Source organism: Rhinopithecus roxellana, chromosome 7, assembly GCF_007565055.1.
Source record: "Rhinopithecus roxellana isolate Shanxi Qingling chromosome 7, ASM756505v1, whole genome shotgun sequence".
Taxonomy (NCBI): domain Eukaryota; kingdom Metazoa; phylum Chordata; class Mammalia; order Primates; family Cercopithecidae; genus Rhinopithecus; species Rhinopithecus roxellana.
In genome coordinates, this window is record NC_044555.1 from 2,524,499 (window position 1) to 2,544,023 (window position 19,525).

The following is a 19,525-nucleotide window of genomic DNA, read 5'->3' on the forward strand; positions in this document are numbered from 1 at the left end:
ACAGTCCTCAAGTAGTTCCAGAAAAGGAACTCTAAAATTGTATTGCCAAGGGACAGTATTTGTAGATACAGCATATAAGAATTTTATGAAGTTCAAATGCTTGTCCCTCTCCTAAATAAACAAACAAATGAACAAGCAAAAACATATAACACCATTTGCTTTTCTTCCCAGGAAAATGTTTTACTTTTTTGTTTGTTTTTACTTTCAGAAATATTTGAGAATGCTTTTGGAAATATGTCATACATGTAAATATCATGTATCAAGTCTCAGGAGGGAAAAAAAAGAGCACTGGAATCAAAGGGAAGCAAGAAGATTCATTTTAAGGGAGACAGATCCAAGGCTGGTGTGAATGTCAAATGAGTGTAAAGACTTGATAACTGGCAGAACAGAGAAAAGTTCGTTACAATCTCCCAGAAATCTACGAAGGATGAAGAGGCTTCAGGATGAGGCGACAATAGGGATAAACAGAGAGAATTGTTTCTAGAGCAATTTTTGAAGTAGAATTCACAGAATTTGGAAGCCAACTTAATACATGTGTCAGTAGATTGGGAAAGAGAGATCAAGAGAAAGGTAGAAGGTAATTCTTAGATTTCCAGTTGTAGAGACAATTAAGTTAGGCAATCACACTACACTGAAAACACAGAAAATTTAACTTCGTTTTAGGGGCAAGAGAATGCATTCTATTTGACACATTTTGGAGCCTGTAGCATATGCAGGTGGTAATGCAGGGTAGATGGCTGAAAGTACAGCTCTGGAAATTAGGAAAAGAGTGTAAGATGGAAGTTGACACTGAGGAGTCTTAATGTTAGCTGAAGCCAACAGACAAAGCTACTCAAAATGTGTAGAGAGAAAGAAGAGAGAGAATTAAGAATGGAACATCAACATTTAAAATTGCATTGAGGAAAGAGAACTTGCACTGATCATTGGTACAACTCCCAACTTTGTATCTTGAGCTACTCCCCATAACTTCAGATTTGTATATCCAGCTATCTACTCCACACATCTCCTCCTAGATGTATAATAGGCATTTCAAATGTAACATATCCACATTTTCCTCCCAAAATATGTTACTCCTGGAGCCTTCCCCATCTCAGTAAAAGATGACCCCATCTTTCAGTTGCTCAGGCTAAAAACTCTTGAGTCTTCTTGACTCTTCTCTTTCTCTCGTACCTACATTTATTCCATTATAAAATCTTTTGTGCTCTGTACTCAAAATATAGCAGAATCCAACCACTCCTCACCACATTCACCTCTCCCATTCTGATCCCAACCACAGTCATCTCTTGACTGAATTATGACAACAGTTTCCTAATGGTCTCACTACTTCTGTTTAGTCTATTATAACAGAGGAGTCAGATAAGACAAAACATGTTACTCCTCCATTCAAAACCCTCCAATAACTCCCACCTCATTCAGATTAAAAACTAAAGCCTATAGGCCTAAAAGGCCAATATAATCAGATGCCAGTTACACCTCTAAATTTATTGTCAACTACCGTCCTGCTCACTTGATCCTTTTCTGCCTAACTGATCTCCCTTTTAAGGTTCCTTCAACATGCCAAGAATATTCCTGCTTTGGGGCATTTTCACCTATTAGGACCCTCCTGGGCTACTTTTTTATCCCCAATTATACATATGGCCCACATCCTCAGGTCCTTTAGAATTTGCTTAAATGCCACCTTTTCAGTAAGACCTTTTTTGATTACCACATTTTCATGGCAGCACTCCTCTTCCACCTCTCTCTCTCTCTCTCTCCACTTGTTTTCCTCTTTATTCTTCCACATTGCATGTATGACCATCTGACACATCATGTATTTAAATTTTATTTGTCAGTGTCTGTCTCCCAACTTCTACTTCCCAGAATATAAGCTTTACGAGGGTAGGGCTTTTCATTGCTGTATACCAAGTACCAACTACTGGGCCTACATAGCACATACTTCATACAAAAGTATTTGTTGAGTAAGTAAATTAATTTTTATGATGTTGATGGCAGATGATATTTTACTGAGTTCTTACTATGTGCTAGGCATTGTGCCAAGCACCTCACAATTATTATGTGATTAAAGAAGTAAGAGATTATTTCAAGATAATATTGTTCTGGGAACCAAGGAGGATAAAGTTTTGACTAGCAGAGTTGACCAACAGAATCAATGTTAAAATGTAGTCAAGCAGATGGATGAATTAAAATACACTAACCAGCTATTACAAAGTCATTGATGATCTTAGTAAGTCCTTGTTTTCATAAAGTGGTGGTGCTGGGAAGTGAGACTGGAGTGGGTCAAAATATAACTAGTAGCTAAAGAACAGGAAACAGTAATGTCAACCACTGCTTAAAAAATGATATAGTAAGGAGAAGCAAGCCCAGCTGGATAGAAAAAAAATGATATACTAAAAAAGTTCTTTTAGGATGAGGGAGACTTGAGTATGTTGGCCTGCTAAAGGGGAGGAGCAAAAAGAAAGAAGAAATTGAATATCCCAAAAAAAGAAAGTAGAATAATTACTAAAACAACATGTTGGAGAATGTAAAAGAGATCTAGTGCTTAACCAGAGTAGCTCCTTGCTGCACACAAAATAGGGTTCAATTGTTTTCTCTTTTCTTGTTTCAATGAAGTGAAGAGGAGAAAGGACCTAGGAATAGAGAAGCAAAGAGCGACTTACAAGTGCCTTCAAGGTTGTCAAAGATGGAGAAAACAGGTCAAAATTTTTTCAGATGATCAACTATTAATTTTGATCATTAAAATATAAAACATTAGGAATAACAGAGAATACTGAGATGTTATTTTATGGAAGAAAATGTGTTTGTATGTATATGCATGCATATGCATATACACATACATGCATGCACATGCATATACATATATATACACATGTGTACACACATACATGTACACACATGTATATGCTGAATCTTTCTTAGAACCTAGAGGGATTTTTTTAGTATCAGGGAGCTTAGCTAAGGAACTTCTAGGCATGTTTAACCCTCTGACGCAAGGACCGTCTCCTCTGCTTGATGAGTTTGTACCTGGCTAGTTGGTAGTTGTGGAAGCCCTCATACAGCTACAAACAGACAATTCAGAGTTAATGCTTATTTCTTGTTTAAAGGGTGATCCTGGAATAGAAATAAGGAAATGAAATCTCATGACAGTGTCATCATAAAGTCATCAGCCAGATGGCAGTCCTTGAAATCTAATCCTTAGAGGCTTCTCACAATAATTTGTAATATCACATCTAATATTATCTTATTCACAAATTCATATCTATTCACAAAGACTGAAGACAAAGAAATGAACTTGCAGAGGCTCACATTTCTGGCTTTATATGTTAACATGGACTCTATAAAGAATATGATAAGGAAAACAAAATATTTTCCTACATAGGTCACAACAATAATCTATGTTCAGATCTGGGTTTCTAAACTGTACAATTTAGTTGAAAAGCAGGCTTCTCTTTTTTTCCATAAATAGATTCGTTCCTTTTAAGCATAAATGGCTATTTATATTTATTCTATGTAAGATGACAAATAAAAATGATCCTATCAAAAGCCACTGTAGAATTTGAAGACTCATCTGATATATTAATAAACTTAAACAGCAAAATATAAACATTAGTTTACTTTTATGTCTTGAAACTAAAACATGGCAGTGTCTGATATCAAAGTAAATTTCTTTCAAGTACATTTTATATCTTATTTAACATTCAACAGTTTAAAACTAAAAATTTTATTACTAATTTAAATATTCTTCCAAGTATATAAAAATTTTGCCTAGGTTTCTCCATATGACTGAAAGTCTCAGTGCAGGCAATGCATGAGTGTTTCATAGTAAAATAGTGTCTAATCTGAACTGTGAGAAATGATGCAATCAGAATGCTTTCCACAGACTCCCTCCACCTAAAAAGCTGTAGTTACAGAACTTTTTCAAAGATACGAGATACTTTTTCTCCATAACCCAAATATTGATATTATTAATCTTTCCTTTTTTTTTTTTTTTTTTTTTTTTTTTTTTTTTTTTTTTTTTTTTTTTTGAGGCGGAGTCTCGCTCTGTCGCCCGGACTGGAGTGCAGTGGCCAGATCTCAGCTCACTGCAAGCTCCGCCTCCCGGGTTTACGCCATTCTCCTGCCTCAGCCTCCCGAGTAGCTGGGACTACAGGCGCCCGCCACCTCGCCCGGCTAGTTTTTGTATTTTTAGTAGAGACGGGGTTTCACCGTGTTAGCCAGGATGGTCTCGATCTCCTGACCTCGTGATCCGCCCGTCTCGGCCTCCCAAAGTGCTGGGATTACAGGCTTGAGCCACCGCGCCCGGCCTAATCTTTCCTTTTTAAGATGAGTTTAATATAACAACAAAAGTGAAAATGCCATCCTGTCATAATTGTAGTTTTTGAAACCAAGAGAAATACCATGGATTACTATGCAGCCATAAAAAAGAATGAGATCATGTCCTTTGCAGGAACATGGATGGAGCTGGAGGCCATTTGTCCTTATCAAACTAACACAGGAACAGAAAACCAGATACCCCATGTTCTCACTTATAAGTGGGTGCTAAATGATGAGAACACATGGACATATAGAGGGGAACAACACACGCTAGGGACTATTGGAGTGTGGAGGGTGGGAGGAGTGAGAAGATCAGGAAAAATAACTAACGGGTACCAAGATTAATACCTAGGTGATGAAATAATCTGCACAACAAACCCCCATGACACAATTTTACCTATGTAGCAAACTTGCATATGTACCCCTGAACTTAAAAGTTAAAAAATAAAAATAAAAAAGAAAATGTATAAATGAAAAAATCAGGCAGAAACAAGCAAATGCATGACAACAAACCCCTATGTAGAGATAACACTATTTACAAATAGAGGCAATAAGTTTTTTGAAGTAGTATAGTAAATAATTATTATAAATGTACTCTTAACTGCTTAACCCATTTATGCCTAAGGTTGCAATTTTTTGAATTTTTGCAATCAGACCTTGGTAATGACCTTGAACAGTAGAATATAAATAACTCCCACATGCTTAGTGTTCCAATAATGGAACACTAGGATAAATAGCTAAAGTGAACATAGACAAAGATAATCTAGAGCAGGATTATCAATAAAACTTTCTGTAATTGGTGGTTACTTGATGCTGGGAAGGGTAGGGGGTGAGGGGATGAACTTGATTTGATTTTGCAGGCTCAGAGATGGAGGGGAATTTGCGTCAAGATGAATTGTGCCTTGAGTCTCACCTATATCTAATTTATATTAGATTGGACTTTTGAGTTTATGCTGAAATGAGTTAAGACTTTTGGGGCTTTGGGGATGAAATGAATGTATTTTGTCTTTGAGAAGAACATGAATTTTGGGAAAAAGGGGCAGAATGCTATGGCGTAGTGTTTGTCCCTTCCCAAACTTATGGTAAAATTTAATTGCTGTTGCAACAGTAGTAAGTGTGATCTTTAAGACGTGATTAGGAATGAAGGTTCTGCCCTCATGAATGGATTGGCATCATTATTGTGGGAGTGAGTTTCATATAAGGCAAGTTTGGTCCCATTTTTTCTCTCTTTTGCTCTTCCACCTTCCATCATGGAATCATGATGCAACAAGAAGGCCCTTACCAGATTCCAGCTCCTTGATCTTGGACTTCCCAGCCTCCAGAAATATGAGCCAACAAATCCCTGTTCATTATAAATTACCCAGTCTGTGGTATTCTGTTATGGAAGCACAAAAAGGACTAAGACAAGGACAATAGAAGTAGGTTGCATTTGGAGAAAGAGATTGGAAGAAGGCAAAGATGAGTTTAGCTTTGGACCTCTTCAATGTGAAGTTCCTGTGGGACATTAACATTGAAAGAAAGCAGTAATCTCTACATGTCTAAAACTCAAAAGATCATTCTCAGCTGGAATTATAGATGAGTAGTCATCAACAGACTGAAACTACACAAGTGGATGAATTCTTGTACAGAGTACATGTGAAGTGAGAAAAGAACAGGGAAGAACTTTATAGACATGAGTCAGAAGTAGCTTGGTGAATTGCAGATTCTCTACAGGCCAAAAATGTGAGTTGGTTTCTAAAATTGTAATTTACTTTACCCACAGGGGAAGTAACTATATGGATTCTTTAGCTGATAGCTTTTTGGAAACAAGCCAAAAAATATCAACTGGAAGTCATTCCCATGAAGAATCCAAAGACCTTAATAAAACAATTTTTTAAAAACTGAGAGAGTTGCTTGGGCCATCAAGGAGCATGAGAATGAAGAGAGGGGTCTGTCAGAAAGAGTAGTACAGATAGAATAGACCAGTGTCCTGAAGCTCTAGTTTCATACCATGAGCAAGCTTTTTTCTTGGCTCCTTAGTTTATATTCCCTAAACTCATCAAATTAATCCGACTTTAACTGACTTTTCCAAAAAGGCTTCTCTTTGGAAAGCAGGTATTTCCCACTAAGATCTAATGGTTGACTCTCTGATACCAATTGATTCCATGTGAATAATTCTTCCTGAACCTAATCTGTCCCTGTTTAATTGAACACATACAAGATCTGTATTTTGAGAAGAAAGTCCAAGTCTTGCCATTGAGAAAAAGTAGTTACTATGAGAAATTTTCCAAATATCAGTTCCATATTCAAGTTTGCCCTTTCTCCATCAGGGTCTTTTTCATAGGGCTCCAATTAAAACTTCCCAACTTTAGGTTGAATCTTCTTTTCCATGTTCTTTTCCATCTATACACTTACTGTCTGGAATTCAGGATTAGAGTTGCTCTATTCCCCAGGTCACTAGCTTAAATTCAGCTTCACAGGAGTTTTTACTGTCTAATGTCTAGCTTAGTTTCAAAATTTAGTTGGTCTCTTAATTTCTATATATCATTATCTCATTTCTCCTAAGACTTCCTGCTCTTAGTTCAAAATCTGTTTTGGTCCCAATGGTGACTTTTACTTCTCGTTAAAAATCACTGAGCTTATTTTTTCAGTAATTGATGTCATATTTTGGAACTCAATTATTTTTCATCGTGGTCTTCCTCATATTGTACAGGTACTGTTTTTTCAGCTTGCACAAGGTAATTGTACATTCTGCAAAGGGAGTCATCATTCAAAAAACATTTACTAGCTCCCTATTTTTATATCACGTGGTTCAGGATCTGGGGATGTATCTCATAAGAAAGACAAAATCTCTGTCCTCATGGCATTCAGATTAATTTAAAGAACAAATATTTAACAATTAGTTTCATAATTTTATATTTTTATTTATAATTGGAATAAATGCTAGTGAAAAAAGCACTAGAGATCAAGAGAGGTATAATAAGGGTACAAAGCTTAGTTTGAGGAGATACTGTCTATAAGAGCTGTTAATTTCCATAGATATATAATGGGAAATGAAGTGATGAGTCATATTACCCTCCACAAATTTTCCCATTGGGTGTGTGGAATGAGACACGAGGATGATACCATGGACAGCTATAACTCCATCATGAATCCCAAAGTGACTTATTTATCAGATAACAGGTAAGGCAGTGTGTGCCATGATGAGATAGAAAGAGAATTCTTTGGACTTTGCATAGAGTTCTCAGAGTAGACTGATAAATGGCTCTTCTAGCTATAAATCAGTATTGTGCTTTTTGTTTAATCTCTTGGTTATGTCACTACTTTTGTGATAGTGGGCAAATGAGATCTTATGTTCCTCATTTTTAAAATAGAAGTCTGAGCCAAGTCAGTGAGTTTAGTTGGTATTTATCATCTTGAACCCTCCCAAGCTCCAGTTTAGCTGGATTGGAAAAACAAATCTTCATGGTCCATACAGTTTCACCACCCCATTATTATAGCCAAGAGTAGTTTTAGAAATAATGTAATTCATACCTTTTATGAATGCTTCCCCAAGAGGCATTGATATTCTCTGTTATCATGTGGACTTTTCTGGTATCATCTGCAGAATAATCCCGGAGAAGTTTCAGGGCCAAGTCATTTGCCACATCTACATTTATCTGCCACTGGCGGAGGTCTTTGGCCAACTGCTATAGATTTTTATGAGAAAGAGAATGAATGTCAGTTTTTTTCTGAAATCTCCAGTGGGAGTGTCTTAAAATACTTCGTAAACAGCTTCTGAATCCTCAGGTCAGAATACGTATATTAGATTGCTTTTAACCTACCATGTTGATTTAGTCAGTTATGACAGTATAAGGTAACCCACCTTTCAGGGCAAACTTTTCAAATGCAGCATCTTGAGCAACAACCAGTATCAATTATTTCAACTTCGTAGCAATTAATTGTCAATAAAGTGGGCTTAATTGTTTTATCACGAGAAAAAAACTACAAAAATAAGCTCATATATAATTGTTGACTATGTAACATATAACAACATTTGAACCAAAAAAAAATCTCATTACATTTCTTTCCCTCTTCATTAACTTGTTGAATCGTTTATGTAATTAGTGCCATCTACTGGCGTTCAACTAAACGTGCATACAGAAAATATTGAACAACAAAAGAATAGTACTGTTATTCTAGTTATGAACTTTTTGAAGGATCAAAATACTTTTAGAATATCCTACTTTAAAATTCGAATAAAAGTCAAAATATAAGAATCTTGCTAAACCAAATCACCTACATTTTCTTCGTTGTTTGTCTTTGGTAATTCAGTGTTTTCAAACTTGCTATCTAATCACTTAAAATATATTTCAAAGAAAGAAGTCGATTAATGGTAGGGTTTGTCTCGAAGCATATCAACCTGAAATTTCTATTAAACATTTCTGCAAGTGCAGAGAGGAGGCTTCTAAGCATTAAGATAATACGAATTGTTAAAATAGTTATATCAAATTTAATACGATGGTTTAAGTCATTGATAAATGGACAGAGGAACAGGGACAGGTAGTTGAAACAAGAGAAAGAGTAGGATGATTTTATTTAAAAAGAAAGAAAGTTAACTTTCAAGTAATAGAAAACAGAGTATTGAAAAGGTACAATTGGACACCAATTAAATTAACAAAAAATAAAATCCAAAGCTTAAAAGACCAGTAAAACTAGCACATTCATGTATTACTGCTGGGGACAGTATCTACTAGGACAATTTGGCAACAGATACCAAGTGACATACAAATGCTTATTCCCATTGACTCAGTAATCTCACTTTTGGTACTTTATCCTAATAAAATCTTCAAAAGAAGATGAATACACTATATGACTTAAAATCTTCATTAACCAAAGCAGTAAAAAAATGAGAAACAGGCCTGGTGCGGTGGCTCATGCCTGTAATCCCAGCACTTAGGGAGGCCAAGGCGGGTGGATCATGAGGTCAGGAGTTCAAGACCAGTCTGGCCAAGATGGTGAAACACTGTCTCTACTAAAAATGTAAAAATTAGCCAGGCATGGTGGCAGGCTCCTGTAATCCCAGCTACTCAGGAGGCTGAGGCAGAGAATTGCTTGAACCCAGGAGGCAGAAGTTGCAGTGAGCCAAGATTGCGCCACTGCACTCCAGCCTGGGTGACAGAGCAAAACTCCATCTCAAAAGAAAAAAAAAAAGAGAAACAATGTCAATGTTTAATTCAGGGACATTAAAAGAACATAATACACCATTCTGATGGCACAATATATAGCAAATGCACACAGTAATCACTGTAAAAAGAACACAATTTTCTTGTGTAAAAAACAGAACACAATTTTTAACTACACTGTGTTTTTTTATCTCTAAGAATACATAATCATGAGCTGAACGCAAAATGGAAGAAATTGAAAATAATCCTTCTGAGGAGAAAAATCATTTTTGTTTTTAATATTAGTTCTTTTGTGTTAGTATGATATGTACAGAATAAAAATCAAACAGTATTCTCAGCATAATTTCAGCGTGTTTGAACGCCTATCAAACATATACAATCTATATATAATGTAATTCCTCAGTTAACTAAAACATCCTAGAATCAAACTAAACAATAGTATTTACTGCATATAGCAAATAGATCCAGATTACCAAACTATTACCAAGAAGCTAATGCCAATATCACTGACTTTTGCTATGAAAGCAGAGGACAGTGTCTAAAGGCACAGAACATAGTTGCTGCTATTACAAAACAATTAACATTTATCCTCGTGGAATGCCTGCCTTTTCTTCCATACTCCTTTTATCAAGCACTGCAGTTTCTATTTTCCACTTTTCAGATCCTCACACTATTTGAAAGCCCTTCTTAGGAAACTTCTGCCAAAGGCTTGCCTTTTCTAGAGATTTCCTAGGGTACAAAATTACCACTTCTTCCCTTCTCCTCCTCACTTGAGCCAAACCTAAAGTGATAAAAGTAATGTAGTCCAAGATATGAAAGAACATGTAATTGGCCCTTACTATCCAGAGGGTGCTATTTGCATTTTAAAAGAAGAGCGTATTATCTCTCATCTATTAAATCTCTAATTAATAGCATAAACATCCACAAAACTGAGACCAATAACTTGGTCACCTTTTTTTCAAGTGAATTCCTTTTATAAAAGAGTGAATTGTTAACAAAATACTTACGATGGACCAATATCAGAGCATATATGTATAAGCTCAGGAATACAAAATAAAAACAAAATTTTTAGTAAATATATAATTAAAATCATTTATTTTACTCAAGCAAGTTAAATAAACTTGGAAGCCACCCATCACTCATAGGTTCTTATTTGAAAAGTCTAGATATAAGAGGTTATACTATTTGGATGGTTTCGTGGTTATGTGCACATGTTCTAGCCCATATAATTGTATGCAGTTTTTGTATATCAATTACACTTCAAAAAAGCTGTTAAAATTAAAAAACATAAAATGCAGAAGGTGCCAATGAATCTAAAAACATAATCAATAGATCATAAAAATGCCTAAAATTATAAAAAACATATCCTGGAATTTTCCAAAATCTCTTAAAGAAATAGCAAGCTAGAGTTAATTAAGAGATTTCCTACTAAACAAGGTAGTAAAGAGTGAATCTTGATGTCAGACCAGAGCTTTCTGATGAACTTTAACACTTGAACAGCAGAAATACACGTGCCATATATTTTTCTGCAAAATTGTATTCACAGAGAAAGTTAGGACTGTTATACCTAAGGAAATCCTGACTGAGTGCTAACCCTCACTGAATACTGCCAGGTTTTGTGAGGATGTAGGATTAAAAAGTAAAACTCCCACTGACCTTGACTGACATTGAGGGGGCTCAGGCCCTTATATAAACACAAAGGTTCTCAAAGGTAGCCTTTCTCTTTTCTCCCTTCTTAAAGACATTCCCCACAACAGAATGTTTTCCCTTTCTCCTACAGTAATATTCTGCCCGCCCATCTTGGGCTTTACCCGAGAGTCATTCACACTAGGAACCATGACCTTGACCGGTTTTGCCTACCGCTGTGAAATTTACTATGGGGATAACTCCAGACCTCAGAAGGAGTGTAAATTCAAAACTACAATAGACTTCACACACTCCCTTTTCTCTTTCTGAATTCCATTTACAATGGTGTACACCACAGGGAATTGCTTGTGTGGTGATCACGGTGTGTGAAGAAATTTAAAATACTGTGAGCACTAGCTTATAAAAAAAGATTGCCTTTGTGTATGTGTGTGTGTGTATGTGTATGTGTGTGTATTTTCTATGAAGAATATAAAATGCTAAATCCCCAAAAGGTTGGTTCCCCAACCAGGAAAGACATTTTTCATATTCAAACCCATTATGCTACTACTGCAATATGTGCTTGATATATATTCACAGTATTTTATGCAGAAAAAGTGATCGTGAACTATGAGACAATCTGAATTAATTTCAAGAATTTCGAGTATTTTTTTCTACTTTGTTTGTCTTCTCTCATTTTTTTTTCTTTGTAAGAACTTATTTTAGTGATATTGACCCTACATGGTAGAAAAGAGAAGAGGAAGTGAAAGAGTAGCTAAAAGCCTGAGCAATACAATGAGCCTGCTAGGTTTGAATCCTGGCGTGATCACTTAGTAGTTATATGGCAAATGGGAAAGTTAATTAGCTTTTCTGTGCCTCAGTTTCCTCCTTTGCTAAATGGGAATATTAACAGTATTTATGTGGAAATATGATTGTGTGGGTTAACTTAGAGAATTCAGGGAGAACATTTACAAAGGTGCCTGGCACGCCTGAAGGATTACATAAATATTAATCATCAGCATCATCAACATCATCATCATTATCATCATCATCATCACTACTGCTAGTACATCTACTACTAATTTTAATGAGTCAAGCTATATTCCCCACAGTGTGAGCCCCTTCTGAACGCAAAGCAAGTAGCTCACTGTTTTATAGACATTGTCTAGAAATGCTGCAACTCTAAAATTCTCCCTTTAACTTGGAAGATAAAAGTGAGTGCAAAGCTCTTATCATTAAAATTTTACGCTTGAATATTGGTTAAATTTGCTTTTAAAATGTGTTTTCTGATATTCACCTACAAGTAAAATAAATGTTTGTTCCAGGTGAACTATTATTTAAATTTTTAATGACTGTGTCTCAAAGGAACTTCAAAAAAGGCAGTGCAGAGTAATGAAAGGGCATCTTCCCAGGAAGTTTTGCTTGTCCATTGTTTTGCAGTTTGATCTTAAGGAAGTCATTAACCTTGTAAATGCCAGTTTTGTCATCTGTAAACTAGGATGGGGTTACTTGCTCTGACCATGCCTCCGGCTTGTCCTGAGGTATCAAAATCAAGCAATTGCTTGGAAAATTATAAAACAGGATCCTAATATGTTTATGAACAAAAAGTTCTACATGTTGGACTTGTTATTTTTCCTTGGATACTGTATTTACATTCATGAACCAAGGGATTCATGGAAAAATGTAGCTGTGTTAGCTAACCACTAAGAGGTCGTTTGCTCTTAGATCCATTCTCTACCCATTTCCTACTCAACTCAGTATTGAGATGTACTAACTCCCACAGGAGCTCAGAATTTCCTGGGATTTCGTGCTAGCTGACTTCTAATTAGGGTAAGTCATGAGACACACTAGTGGGAGATAGAAGAGCATGAGAAAAGGTGAAACAAGAGAATTATCCCCTTTCTCTCTTTGTCTTGGCAGTATCTCCTTTATGTCTCCATTTCCCACTGGACAGCTGCTCCCTCTGTAATTCCAGTACCTTCTGTGCAGACCTTATAGTGGTTGAATTAGCACACGATGGTTCTGGTTTCTGGGCTTTGGTAAAACTTGTTGGTTCCCCAACCCTTGAGGTGGTAATAGTTCCCTGAAGTTACTAAACTCCGGGTTGCCTCACTATCTTCTGTTGGGTTTGTCAGCTCCTTCATTCTTGTGGAGCAGCCAGTCCTCTGTATTGAATTTCCTCTGTTTGAAATATCTAATGTGGTTTATAGACTAATTTCTGACAACATGAACTGAAAGAAATCTCACAGTAAATGACCCTACCTACAGTTCCACAGGGGAAATTGAATATATCAAATATACATTTCATGAAATATCAGACTTTACATCTTGTATCCTTTTCTCTAGTCTCAGAGGAAGAGGCGACTTTTCTGCTATTGGAAGTTGATTTCACCATCTGGGCACCCATCTATTCTGGGATCCTCCTCCACATACTCCCTCTCTCTTTGTGTGTTCCAACTTCTTGCCTCTCTGCGGGGTCCTTCTCTAGAGACTTCAAGCATGAGCGTCTCTCTCATCTTTAAACAACAACAACAATATTCCGCACTCTATCATTTTCTTTCCTTTGACAGTCACACTCTTTAGAAGGCAGATACTCACTCATTATCTCAACTTGATTATATTCCTGCCACTCTCCAATTCATGAAAATCAGGTTTCTGCCATCGTCGTTCCACTAAAACTATTCTGACAGAAGTCACTATGGCAAATTGAATTATTGGCCCCAATTCTTTACCTCTCCCTGTATCCATGCCCTTTGCTAAGTAACTTTGAAGTTCTTCCTACAAAAGACAGCATGCCCTTGACATTGAGCTTGGTCATGTGACTTGCTTTGCCTAATCCCTGTGGGATATTAATAGAAGTAACACAAGCAGAGGCTTGAAATGTATTTATACAGTGTGGCTATCCCTTTTGCGCTTCTCCATTACCTTAAAACAAACATGCTCTGGGCTAGCCTACTCATCTCAGGAGGAGAATGAGTGACATATGGAACAGAGTGACCCCAATCAACCTGCAGCATAAAGAAGTGCCACCCCACCCAAGCTGTAAACTCATGAAAGGCAATATGGGCTTATTGCTATATGCCACTTACATTTGTGAAGATAGTTAACTGATTCAGTTACCAAAAGCCAATGACTATGGAAAGATTTACGTTCTTATTTACTTAATTTATTTGCAGCAACTGGTGCTGCTGACTATTCTCTTCTTGAAGTTCTCTGCTTTCTTGGCTTCCACTCTTTGGGTCGGTCGCCTCTGTATTCTCTTAGTTTTCAAGGATTTTTTTTTTTTTGCCTGTCCTTTAAATATTAATGTTCTCCAAAATTCTGTCTCTGGATCAATCTGATTATATGTTGGTCCTCAACTGGAGCAGGAGGCAGGGAACATATCCCCAGGGTAGTTGTATCATAAGGTTTTTTTTTTTTACTTACAGCCAAATCTTCTACCTCCATTGACACTACCTTAATTTATGTCCCTATCATCTCTTGCTCAGGTACTAAAATAATCTTTTTTATTGGCTCCCTCCCTCCACTGTCAAACCACCCTTCCATCTACATACAACTGCTTAAATGATCTTTTTGTAATGCAAATAGAACCTCATTTCTCCTCTGTGTAAAACTTTTCGATGGTTTGCTATTACCTACAAGACAAAGTCCCAACCTCTTTCTTTGGATTACAAGGCCCTGAAGGATATGACCCCTACCTAAATATTCACTTCCATCTTTTGGTATCTTCTTCCTTTTTGAGCAATTCCATAATTGTCCACATGAGCATATAAATGCTCTGAAAGGTAAAGTGACTTGTTCAAGGTGACATACCTAGTCAGTGAGTCATCATAAAAATGCAGGTTTCTGGAATCTCAATTCAGGTTTCATTTCAATTCAGTTAAAGAAGTTATGCATCCATATAAAGAAATTGAAGGAAAAGGATTGGGTTTATTTTAACTGAGCTTTGAAGAATATAAAATAATCTTGATAATTATAGCATGATTGGAAAATTACTATGTATAATAAAGTAAGGCATTTCCAAAAAAAAAAAAAAAGACAGCAGAAAAATACATATTTTGTTTATTTTTGAAAATCACTAAACAATTTGGTCCCAAAAATGAATTAATGTTCTATAAATCCTTATTGGGAAAAGAGAAGCACAATTTCTTCCTTCCTTGTGTGAATTAAAACGACCTATAAAACTTCTTTATGGATTTATAATAGAAATGTTAAAATAGCTGTAAGAAAGCCATTTCAAAAGTAAAAGCCTCTCACCATTAACTTCAAGACTCATCTATTAAACCTCTGACATTACCAAACAACTCTGTTTCAGAAGGTAACACTCTATAGAGGGCATACTATTTAAGAAAATGGCCCTCATTTTCCAGCTTACTGAAAATGATTAATCTTTACAATAGCTTTGAAGACTACATACCAACGCCATTACTTTTTTGTCCTTTCAACAATGACTACGAGCTGAGAGCAGACTAGTAAATGTGTTACCGGCCAACCCATTAGAGTTCCATTATTTTCTGTCTTACATGGCTTCATGTAATGAATTTTTATAATTAAACTAATGGCATACAATATATTTTTCCCCTCTTTACTTTCAGGCCCCATTTCTCTTCCAGCTTCTTTGGAATAAGTTTTATACAAAAAGAAGGGAGGAGAGGTCTCTAAGTGCTTCGTTACCTTAATTTCATTATGACATTTTTGAAAGCATTCTCTTTATCTGGGCTCTCTCTTTAATTTGCTGACTTTATTAAAAGGCTTAAGCAATGTTGTAATTAACAAATCACCCAGCTACCCCAGGCATCTGAGAAAAGTCGGTTGAGAGAGTGTAGAAATGGATGGGTGGAAATGATTCCAGAAACAATACCAGAGGACAGAACCCCAGAAAATGGCAATTTTCAGCTCCTTTTCAAACCCCATGAGCATATTGTGGTAGACTGCATTACTGTTCTCAAATATCCAGTGCCTTTTCATGCCAGAAGATTATACATCAGCATCCCCACTGAACTCAGGAATGGCCATGTGACTGGTTTTGTCTACTTGTCACTTCTAGGCAGAAGGTTCAAGAACCATGTTCCTTGCCTCTATGATCATGAAAGGATGTACCAAGATGGAGATAACATCAGCCATGGTCCCTGAGTGACTAAGCTAAGTAGAACACTCTCATCAATCTACAATGAACATGTAACATGAGTAAAATATAGACTATTAAGCCTCTAGATTTGAGATTGCTTATTACTGTAGCTTAGCCTATGCTGACTGACATACCTATTGAGATATGACCTTGTTTCACATAGAGTAGGGCCATTCTATTACCTCCAGATAGTCCTGGACCAGGACCAGGGCCAGAATAAACTAGTATAACGAAACATAAAGAACAGGTTCTCTTATTAATAAATAGGAAGTCGTATAAATGTTGAGGAAATGTTTAGAGCAACAAGATCCCTGTTTTTCTGAGCTACAGGTAACATCTCAGAACATATTCTATAGGACAGAACCTGCCTATCGTGACCATAAAAGAAAATGGCTCCCTATCCATTGTGTGATGGAGGCTCCCATCTAGGTAGCAGTTATGTTCCACAGACATGGCTATTTTTTCGTATCTATAGCTGGCAAGCAGTTTCATGAAAGAGAAAAATGGAGACTATGTTTCTAAAACTGTGTTCATAAACTTGAAAAAATAAGGAAAGATCTGTAGTCAATGACATGCAGACATACTTTTTAACATACCATAAAATTCACCCACTTAAAGTGCATAATTTTCTGGTTTTTAATATATTCAGGGTTGTGCAACCATCATTATGATCAAATTTGAGAACATTTTATTTGCCCCCAAAGAAACCCATACCAATTAACCGTCCCTTTCTATTGTCTATTCTCCTCTTCCTTCAGTCTTTACTAGATGTTTTATATGAATGTATTGATACAATTTGGGGTATTTTGTGACTGGATTCTATCACTTAGCATATTTTTGAGGTTCACCCATGTTACAGTGCATATCAGTATTTCATTTCTTTTTATTGCTAAATAATATTCCATTTTTGGATGTAGGACATTTTAAAATTTATTCATTAGCTGGTGGACATTTGGGTTGGTTCTACTTTTTGGCTATTATAAATAATGCTGCTATGAACATCTGTATAAAGGTTTTCTGTGTATATGTATTTTCATTTCTCTTGGGCATACACTTGAGAGTAGAATGGTTTTGTCATATGGCAGCTTCATGTTTAATATTTCCAGGAGACTGGGAAAGGTAGCGGTGGGGGGAAAGGGAGGATGGTTAATGTGTAGTGAAATATATAATACAAAAATATAGTTTGATAGAATGAATAAGATCTAGTATTTGGTAGCACAAGAGGATGACTACAGTCGAAAAAATTTATTATGCATTTAAAAATAACTAAATGATTATTATTAGATTGTTTGTAACAGAAAAGATAATCGCTTGAGGTGAGGGATATGCCATGTACCCTGATGTGACTGTTACACATTGTATGCCTGTATCAAAATATCTCCTGTATCCCATAAATATATATACCTACTGTGTACCCACAAAAATTAAAAATTAAAAAAAATATTTCCAGCAACTTCCAAACTTTTTTCAAAGTTGTTTCACCATTTTACATTTCCACCAGTAATGTGAAAATTCCAAGTATACTTCATCTTGTCAACACTTTTTATTGTCTGTATTTTTTGTATTAGCCATCCCAGTGGGTAAAAAGTACTATCTCATTGTGGTTTTCATTTGCATTTTAAAAATAATCAACGATGTTAACCATCTTTTCATGTGCTTATGGAGATCTGTACATCTACTTTGAGAAATGCCTATTCAAACTGTTTCTCCACTTGTAATTAAGTCATTTATCCTTTTTGTTGTTGAATTATGAGTTTTTACATATTCTTGATACAAGTATCTTATCAAATATATGATTTACAAATATTTTTACCCATTCTAAGGATTGTATTTTCACTTTCTTTACAATATTGCTTGCAGTATAAAAGTTTTAATTTTGTTAAAGTCCAAATTATGTATTTTTCAGTTACTTTTGCTTTTGGTGTCATATCTAAGAAAACATTGCATAATCCATTGTATTCCTACATTTTCTTGTATGGGTTTTAAAGTTTTCATTCTTATTAATATATTTAGCTCCATGATTCATTAAAATATTTTATTATAAAATTTATTTTACAGAAGTTTTAAAACTTTTTATTTTTAATTTTATTTTGCTTTAACTGACAAATAATTGTATACTTTTATGGGGTACAATGTATGTTTTGATATATGTATACATTGTGGAATGATTATATCAAGCTATTTAACATATCTATCACCTCATATATGTATCATATTTTATAGCAAGAACATTTAAAATCTATTATTTTAGCAATTTTGAAATATACAATATTATTAACTATGGTCACTACGTTGTGTCATAAAGTCTCAAAAAGTTATTCCTCCTAAAATTTTTACCCCTTTTGATCAACATCTTCCCGTTTTCCACCCCCAAATCCACAGCCTCTGGTAGCCACCATTCTACTCTTTACTTCAGTGAGTTTGACTTTTTCAGATTCCACACATAAGTGAGATCATGCAGTATTCGACTTTCTGTGCCTGGCTTATTTCATTTAGCATAATGCCCTCCAGGTTTATCCATGTTGTCATAAACAAAAGGATATTCTTCTTTATTTAAGGCTGAATAATACTCCATTGTGTATATGCACCACATTTTCTTTATCCATTGATCCATCCATTGATGGAAACTTAAGTTGATTCCATATCATGGCTTTTGTGACTAATGTTACAATAAACACAGGAGTGAAGATATCTCTTTGACATACTGGTTTAAATTCTTTTGGATATATACCCAGAAGTGGGATTGCTGGATCCTACGGTAATTCTGTTTTCAGTTTTTTGAGGAGCTACCATACTGTTTTCAATAATGGTTGTACTAATACACATTCCCACCAATGATATACAAGTGTTACCTTTTTTCCACATCCTTGATCAACACTTGTTATCATTCTTCTCTTTTTATAACAGTCATTCTAACAGGTGTAAGGTGATATCTCATTGCGATTGTAACATGCATTTCCCCAATGATTAGGATGTTGAGCATTTTTCACAAACCCATTGGCATTTTATATATATTTTCTTTTGAGAAATGTTTAAGTGTTTTGCCCATTTTAATCAGGGTATTTGTTTTCTTTTATGATACATTTAAGCTAATTTTTGTGTATGGTGTGAGGTAGGGCCAAATTTCATTACATTTCATGTGTATATCCAGTTATTCTAGCACTAGGTTTTGAAAGTCTATTCTTTTTCCATTGAATTGTCCTGGTACCCTTGTCAAAAATCAGTTGACCATAAAAGCAAATGTTTACTTTTGAACTTTCAATTCTATTTCATTGATCTATATGTCTATTCATATTCTAGTACCACATTTTCTTAATAA

The 19,525-nt window shown here is 35.5% G+C and overlaps 1 protein-coding gene across 3 annotated transcripts in view; it reads right to left on the minus strand.

Moving 5' to 3' along the window:
- DMD (dystrophin) overlaps window positions 1-19,525 on the minus strand; it is a 2,245,117-nt gene that overhangs the window by 554,680 nt on the left and 1,670,912 nt on the right. For all 3 annotated transcript variants that reach the window (XM_030933724.1, XM_030933725.1, XM_030933726.1), the window contains one exon: window positions 7,825-7,979. In XM_030933724.1, the coding sequence (XP_030789584.1) occupies window positions 7,825-7,979 (155 nt within the window). The remainder of the gene's footprint in view (window positions 1-7,824; window positions 7,980-19,525) is intronic.